The sequence below is a fragment of the Quercus lobata genome, chromosome 2 (assembly GCF_001633185.2).
Source record: "Quercus lobata isolate SW786 chromosome 2, ValleyOak3.0 Primary Assembly, whole genome shotgun sequence".
Classification (NCBI taxonomy): Eukaryota; Viridiplantae; Streptophyta; class Magnoliopsida; order Fagales; family Fagaceae; genus Quercus; species Quercus lobata.
Genome location: NC_044905.1, coordinates 41,886,075 through 41,895,431, shown reverse-complemented (window position 1 = coordinate 41,895,431; position 9,357 = coordinate 41,886,075). Strand labels below are relative to the sequence as shown.

General features: G+C 35.9%; 1 protein-coding gene across 1 annotated transcript; it reads right to left on the bottom strand.

The window, feature by feature from the left end:
• Positions 1-204: 204 nt before the first annotated feature.
• On the bottom strand, positions 205-1,242 carry LOC115964618. The gene has a single exon (XM_031083891.1). It carries the CDS (start codon positions 1,240-1,242, stop codon positions 205-207), a length of 1,038 nt encoding a protein of 345 aa, XP_030939751.1.
• Between the last annotated feature and the right edge of the window lie 8,115 nt (positions 1,243-9,357).

Below are 9,357 nucleotides of genomic sequence, written 5' to 3'. Positions count from 1 at the left end.
TTGTCTCTTAAAATTTGCAAAACAATCCTAAAAATATCACTTAATTTGACCAAATGTCACTTCTTAAACTTAGCATATAATAATCATTTTTTTTTTTTTTTTACAAAAGCGCCCCAAGGAAAATACACTAGGTCGTAAAACTCAAAGCAACATGATATGCTCCCAACCAATCCATATTATATTGTCTATAACCACACAATAATTTCATAGACTCAACAACCCTTGTTTCACTTCATAGGAGAAAAATAAGGAGATGGTACCTGACTTAGATTCCTCAACACCTTGCCCAGTAATGGCAAACACTCTTCCTTGGATTTTTGGCCTATGATTTATATCATTAGGCTCAGCCCTTGGCTCACTCTTCAGATCTGGGCAATCTTTGATAAAGTGTCCAGTTTTGCCACATTTAAAACATGCTCTTGACTCCAAATAACATGTTCCACCATGAGCCTTTCCACATCTTGGACAAGTCTTATGTGCCTTCTTGTTTGAATTGGGCACCCCTTGCTTCTTGAATGAAATTTCACTAGACTTTCCCTTAAGAAAATTACTTTGATTTGGATCCTTCTCCTGATCATTGGCCTTTGAAAGACGATTGCAATTTCTCTCAGCTATGAGAGCTCGATCTACCACCTCTGCATATGTTTCCAATTTGAACATGGAAACCGGTCCCTGAATTTCCTCCCTTAAACCCCTTTCAAAATGCCTAGCCTTCCTTGCTTCTGTGTCAACCATGTGTGGACCAAAGCGGGATAATTCAGCAAATTTTCGCTCATACTCATACACTGATTGAGTACCTTGTGCTATGCGAATAAACTCAGCTTCCTTTTGGACCATTAAACTATCAGGAAAATACCTCCTACGAAAGAGCTCAATAAAATGCTTCCAAGTTATAACTTCTCTCCCATGTGTCCTCTCTGTGGACTCCCACCATTCCAATGCATCACCTTTCAATACAAAAACAGCAAGGATAACTCGTTGCCCATCACTAACCTCCATTGCCCTAAAGAGTCTTTCTATCTCCTTAAGCCAGTTGTCAGCCTCTATTGGATCCTTTGTACCCTTGAAAGTAGGAGGGTCAAGCTTTCTAAACTTCTCTAAAGCACAAGTTGGATTGGTGGCTCCAACTTGATGTTGCACTATATTGGTTAAACCTCCAATGGCTTCAATAATAGCTTGAAGATTAGTGGTTCCCTCAGCATTCGATTGACCATTCCCAGTGTTCCTCCTTGGTGGAGCCATCTCTCTAAGCAATGCAACAAAATATCATAAGTACAGATTTTAAATATCCTTGAAGGTCAAAACCAACAAACAGATAGTGCAACAATCATTCCTACACGCTCCTAAGAAAAACACTATGAAAGGTCAAATAATTCTAACATTAAAATTCCTAATGATCACACTCTTGTTCCAAAATAATCTTAATATTAAACCTATAAGTCTACAGAATCATAAACCTATGCTCTGATACCATAACTGTAACACCCCAAATCCATACCAAGGATTTAGATGCACAACTTGTCTTAGAAATACTCAACAATATTATAATGGAACAGAGCGTAATTAAATATCCACAATAAACTTCAAATAATCAAAATCTTTCCTATGAAATCCATAAAATAAAAACTTTAACAATAAAGTCTCCAAATACAATCTCAAAGAGTTCCACAAATGCCAAAATTACTATCCTAAGAAAATGTACTAAAACAATCCCTCAACTAACATAGCTCCAAAAGAAGTCTTCAATCTATGTCTCCAATGATCTACCACCAAAAGATATTCCACTGCTCTAATCTGAAAGGGTGGAGAAAGGGGGGTGAGCTAGAAGCCCAATAAGAGACTACATAACATGAGGATGTCTTTCAAAACAAAACATTAGTATCATTAACAAAATATAGTCTTTACAAAACATTTACCATAATATTGTAATCAGTAAATAAAATAGTAACCACTTTAATTGGCCAAAATACACTAGATAGGTAGAAACAATTTAATATAGTAATAAACAATTTTTCCACTTGTAACAGCCAATAACAATAAAACAATAGTTTGATGTGGAAAACATTAAACATTTGCCAGACAAAGACATAAGCTGCTAAACACTCGGTGGGTGATTCCCATGGGGAACAATAACACTACCCTCAAAGAGGCAACACTGGCTCCAAAGAGCAAACGATAACACTACACCACACCACAATAACACTACATCGGCCGAAGACCAACACTTAACCCTGTGTTGGCAAAGGTTGCAGACTGTCTAGCTAACTATTTGAAAACATTCTTATTTTATTACAATATTGTCAATACCAATCATATATCATATAACAAATACTTTCTCAAAAATATAGTTTTGAGTCATTCATAACATATACAGTTTCAAGGTAATACTTAAGAAATAATAAAACTCAAGTATGTGTACAAAGTATTGATAATGGTATGAGTTTTTGAAAACTTCACTTTTGCAATTATGTATATATATAAATATATTTTTACCATAAATATATATAGATATAAACGTCCTGAGAGACGTCATGTTCTGAAGTCCACTTACCTCTAGTTGTTAAACCAAGCTTCAACTCAACGGTCTGAAACAATATCAATTAGAACCTAAATAAACACAAGACGACTCAATAAGAATGGATACACTAAGGCAGCAACTAAATATAAATTTCACTCTTTAAATTCGTATCTCACTACTTATTCTGAAACTATAGCTAATCTAGTACTCAATTGCTTTATCAAGTACTCCAAAATCAATACCTAGTAAACAATTCTAATGAGCCGAATATGTAAATCTCTATATTATTAAATTCTCCCAGTACAAGTTGGCTTCCAAATGATCACATGCTTGTAGATCATATTAACCCAAAATAATGTATATCATCCATAGGAAATTCTACCCGTAGGTCACATAAACTATAGCATGTACTGAATGTTAGAAAGTTTATCTAACATATATATATATATATAATATTCAAAGATCTATCCTACCCTTAAGCCATAGCAAGAACACAATAGATTCACCAATTAATTCCTACCCATAGGACGTAGTGAGTTGAAGCATGCGTTGAAAAAGTTTAGAACTTGAACACGATATAGATTACAAGATTCAAAAGTCCAGCCCCACTAACATGCGTAAACTCTAGCAACTAGGTTATTTCCATGAGGGTTTGAGAGAGATATACCTGACCACACCACCACACCGATGCAGGATTTTGTTTCTTGTACTTTGCCGTCTCTCTCTCTCTATCTTTCAGCAGGAAACCCTAACCTACTAACACGTTAAAATTATTTTCACTTGGGCTCAAATATAAAACCCACTAAAAGCTTAAATAAGCCTCCCAAGACTTCAATTCCCACTAAACTCATATTAAGGTTGTTTAGATGGGCCAGAACTCTAAAGAATTCCAATAACACTTAAACTCCTAATCCAATTAGGTTTTAGTCTCTTATCCTTGTCCTTAACTGATAAGGAGACTAAAAGTTTAATATGAATAATCCACAAAATAACTCTCACGTTACATCTTTTATTTATTTTCTTTGTAGATATCATAATATAAAATAATATCACCTTCACAATAAATTAAATAATTCATCAATTTCACTTTAGAAGCAATAAAATTAAATTTAAGTGAGGCGGGTGTTACAATTTCTCAAGCCAAACAACTTCCTTTGTCGCTTCACAAGCAGTAACATATTCAGCTTCCATGGTGGAGTCAGCAATACAAGATTACTTAACACTCCTCCAACTTATTACTCTACCTCCCAAGGTGAAAACACAACCTGAAGTGGACTTTCTAAAATCAATATTTGATTGAAAATATGAATCTGTATAACCAATGGGAATCAAATCCTCACACCGATAAATAAGCATATAGTGACTGTTTGGATCCGCATTTGTGAGATTATTTTAGTGTTTGCATTTAAAACTCAGATGGGACCCACACTATAGTAGACAAAATAAATGCGGAGATGAGAAACGCAAAATTGAAAATAAGATGCACCGTTTCATTAAACTCCAAACGCATGTGCATGTACTGTACATGGACACAAGCCAACAAAATTCATTACACAAGCACAGTTGATCTGATCAAAACGGTGATTCATTTTGCACAAGCACAGCTATCTGATCAAAATGGTGCGCTTTGTTCAACGATCTGATAAAAACGGTGATTCATTTCACAAGCACAACTATCTGATCAAAATGGTGCGCTCTGTTCAACGGCTATTTTCACATTCTCTTAAGCTTTCTTCTTTCTCTCAGCTACCATGGCAAAATTTCTTCAAAGCTCTTCAATGCTTTGTCCGAATCCTCTTCAATGAATTGCACCTACCCACCAACCACAAAACCATCAAAACAGAGCACACACGGTAATTACAAAGCCATTACATGGAACGTGCTCACCCAATACCCTCTGGTCTTCCTTCTTTCGAGCTCACCTTCTCTCTGCTTGGGACATTGTTGCCGCCACTATTGGTCTCTGCATTCACAGGTAAGTTGTGTCTAACTTCTCATGCTCTCTGATCTGTTGGTGTATGGTTATATTGTTTTCCATGAGGCTTCATCAATCTGTGGTTTTTTGTGTTCAACATTTGTGTGTGTTTTTTTTTTTGTGTTTTCCTTGACCCTAGTATGTGTGTTTCTCTCTCCTTCGTGCAATTTTATGTGTTCCTCTTCCTACCTCTGTTGTATTTGGATATATGTGAGTTTACTTTGCATTTTTCATGTGGGCATGCCTAACTGATTATGATATGCACACGAATTGTTTGTTGAAATGCCCCAATGAGTATAGAAGGAAGTTGTAGCAAAAATGGTTAAGGGAAAATCAAAGGACGGTGGTAATGATCCGAGAGCTGACTGAAAAGAACCTAAGAAACTACAAGCTTTTTGTGAGTTCTGTGTTGTTCAAGTCCTAGACAACAAGAGGGCTGGAGGATTTTTGACCAAAACTGGGGTTGATGCAGTGATTAAGCAGTTGGGTGACATGGGAAAAGTGGTGACTCACCTGCAGGTTAAAAACAAATGGGATCATTTGAGAAAACTGTGGAAGTAGTATAACGAGTGTTTTGACAATGAGACTGGGTTGGGTATTGATGCTGGAACTGGGATGCTTGAGGCTAGTGATGATTGGTGGACATGAAAGATTGTGGTTAGTTCACTTTACATAATTGTGAAAAACGTTACTGTCTACAATTATATTGTGTTCTAATTACTGGTTGTCCACATGTAGGCATGTCCCAATGCAAAACCTTTAAAAAAAAAAAAAGGTTTGCCGAATCGTGACTCCATGGACATCATGTTTGGAGGCACGATTGCAACGGGGAAAAAAGCATTCTGCACGATTGGTCAAATACCAAAGGAAAGCACCAAAGGATTTGGGGACTCCACTAATAGCACATAATTTGTTGACCCCCAATGTGAACCTTTTGTGAATGTTGACCTAATGGAGGTTGAAGGTCCATCATCGTCGAGGGCAGAACCGGCAGTGAATAACGGGAAAGGCTTGGCGACCAATGTCCACCTTTTCAAGCCAATTTGCAAGAAACCAAGAGAAAAACATTTAGTTGCACAAGAGATGTCCGACTCTTTGAAGAGCATCTTAGATGTTATTTTTGAAAGTAGAAGTGTAAGTACTTGTACACCATTTGCTTCCATAGCAACTACTGAGGTTAAAGCAATTCTGGACATGGTGTTGAGTCTTCCTGGGGTGCAATCGGGTGATCACCTTCATTTGTTCAACACCCTCTTCAAAAAGTAGAGGGTAGGCACATGTTTGCAGCACTTGGCGATAACAAGGACGTCTAGCTGAAGTGGCTAGAGAAGCAATACCAAAGGCACCCTGAATTTCATTTTTCCTGAAGGAAAGGGGGTTGTCTCGATAGGGTTGCTTAGGCTTGGTGTTGTAGTAATCGGATTTTCAGTGTTGTACCTGTTGCACTATTTTTTTTCTTTCTTTTTATTGGTAGAAACTATGCTTACCATGGTGTGTATGAAGACAATGATTACTAATTAATTGTCATGTAGTGTATGCTTACCTATTCCTTTTTCTTATGTTTACCTGTTCCTTTGCTTGTTGCATTTTCTCTTTTTGTAGTGAGTTTTGAAACTAGTAAAACTTTTTCTTTATTTTTTTAAGGTTTCTGTGTAGTATCATACACTTGATGAAAAAGGTTACCTAACTTCATTTGGATGGTGGCTTATAGTTCTTATCATCAACTTTGTAGTGCTGTGCATTTGATATGGTCTCTGATGTAGGATGGCCCTCTGGATTGGATATTAGGGTTGCCTAACCTCAATATGGGTGGGCCAAAAGGCTCTTGATATTGTGGTTCATTGATCCTTTTTTTTTTCTTTTTTCCTAATGAGTAAGAAAATTTTAATAAAGACAAATGCCTCCGAGTACACAAGAAGTTTACTTAGAAAGCTGTTGGGGTTTGTTGATCTGAACTCTCTTTGGGGATTATGGAGGTTTTGCCATTTGTTCTTCCATTTTTCTTTTTTATTATACTTTACTCAAAGCTTCCCCATAAGGTATTGGATATTCAATGTACCTTCATTGGCTTTGATTATTTTTTATTTACTCCCTTCATCCCTAGATACATGAAATGTCACAATTGTTAAAGAAAGGGTAAAAATATGTTGATCTTCCCAAAAATTTCCTTTACTTTATATTAGAGGTGACATGACTCTTGATAATTATCCTGTTTATTCTTTTGAACAAAATGTGAGTGTAGTTTTGGAAATTGGACTTCACTTCTTAAAACTTTCATATATTTTGGAATAACCCAAAGAGAAATGTTATCATTTACTTTGGGATGGAGGGAATATCTTTTTACTTTTAAATTTAACAGCATTTCATTTGTTGATGCAGGAGCTTCGTTTTATTATTAGTTCAGTTCCAATCTTCAACTTATTAGCAGCAATTGCAGCTACTAGAAGGTATGTTGCAGATGTTTAATATTCATCATTATCTGAAGTAATAATATGTTGGAAATTTCTGTGGATTGTGGTAATATATTTTGAAAAGTTGTTTAACTCCATTGAAGCTATTACCTATTGTTTAAGAAATAACATGAAACTTTAAGCTAAAGGAAATCATTGGACAAGACCATCAAGGCTTTTGAAGCTCTAAAGCTTGGTTTGCTTCACCTTTACAATTATGTGTCTTGTGGACCATTTGGTAAGAGCGAAACAGTAGATCAGATCATGGTGCTGAGCATCCAATTCATGTTATTAAGCACCCTTGTTAAGATATCTATTTGAGTAAATGGTTGTTTTAGGCAACAACCGCTGTTGTTCTTTCCAAGAGTTTTTAGATAGCTTGCATTTGAGTTTGTGAATTACCATTGTGTGAAAAGTCTTATATTAAAAAGGATAATCTGAATCTCATTAGTAAACTGTCATTCTCCTTTTCCATTCTAGAAGGCCTTTTCGTTTTGGTTTAATTCATAATTTGGTAAAAGTGATAAATTTATAGCTTTGTACAAGCAATAATTTACAAAATATGACTCTTCATTCTGAGTGGCTCTTGATTCTAAGTGGCTCTTGATTCTGACTTCTGAGACAGTTGTTAAGTTGAGCCAGACTTTGCTTTGAAATGCTTATATTTCACCTATTAGAATAAGCTGTGTGATATATTTAATGCCAAGGAACTCTTAAACTTTTATGCTAGGGTATTTGTGTGGTATCAGTTTGATGGAGGCTGGTTTGAGATTGGAATGCTTGGACAATGTAAGTTACTTAGAGTAGTTTAGGAAATGCAAACTCTTCAAGAGACACACTCTTGGTATGATACCTATCAGGTAAGTGTTCATTCAATGCTCCAAAAACTGATTATAAAGTAGTAGGCTTGGTACATTTATAGCCATCAAGCCAGGCTGCTATTGGTTGGCTGGTTTGTTGCACTTGTTTCTCTTTGATTAGCTTACAATAAAAACTTTCTAACTAACCAGCCCTAACTAACTGATCTCACCACTGCCTTATCACTAACTGTTTTATTTCATGGATACACTATCAATCTGTTACAAGAGATCTAATACTAAGAATGTATCATGTTACAAGTGCTGTAGGGTAAAGCAACCACATAATGAACAATAGTCCATCACTGTAATATATCTTGACTGCACTGCATCATGACTTAGCTGCATTAGCTTTATAGCTACAGCAGCATGCTCAGTAGCCACTTGCAAGCACTAGGAATGCACTGCAAGTCTACATCACAGTCCCTTGTCCTACATAATCATTCTTTTCCCCGAAATCATTGTAACAGAATGAGTCAAACTTGGTCTCCAAAGGTGCATAATAATAATACAAAAGAAATGGCAAGTACTTCTTTGAATGTTGATAAACATGCAAATGCTTTTTACTTCCTGAAGGTATGCATGCTCATTATAACACTTTGTGAACTCACTGTTTTTGGAACTTTGTCATTTGTTAATAAAATTTCAAGAGAAATTTTATTAATCAATCAAATTGTCTCCATAGGAGTTCAATCTGTGCTTATATATACTATGACTTAATGCTAGTTGACTTGGGAAAGCCCAATTATTGAATTACAAATATACCATTAAGTATAGGAAATTAATAAAATAACCTAATTAACTGCTAAGACTTGTAGTGTGTATGTGTGTGATATTGAATGCTTCTGTGATTACTGCTTCTATGATATCCATGTGTATCCAAGAGAATGATGGTTTCCACCATCAGCACCTATAACGCAGATTGAGTATGCTTGCTATTATTTTTCCTTGACTTTGCATCAGCTTTACTAGTAGGACCCGAGAAATGTGCAGATGATGAGATGATTTTCTTTTGTAAAGCTTAGTTTTTAATTCCTGAACAACTCTTGCAGTCTCATCCACTTGCGTATTCAGCTCACTGATCTCAGTTTTCCAATCGCTTGAATCAGGTACATGATCCCAACACCAAGTCCCCAGCCAAATAAAGAGCTTTTTGTAAAGTAGGCCATATTTTCCAATGTCCTTGGCTTTCCATAGACAGAAAAAGAAAGAAGCCTCAAGGTATACAAAATGATGGATTTGCTAAACGACTCATCTGATTCCCAGCACCAGTGAGTTTCTATACTTTCCCCTCTGGATGTGAATATACAATTTTTAGAACTCTTGGATGAAATCGTGAAAGCATATGCTTAGGATTGTTAATTTATTGGTACCACCATAGTTTGAGCCTAGTACTAATAAAGGTTCAATAAAGTTTAACAACTTGTTTTTATCCTACATATTATAGTATCACATTAGTATTTGTACATGCAATTAAAGTCGGTAACATATTCAAGGACGCAGACTTCAACCTAAGCGAAGACATTGTACTCGCAGCATATATAGCCGGGTGTGCAT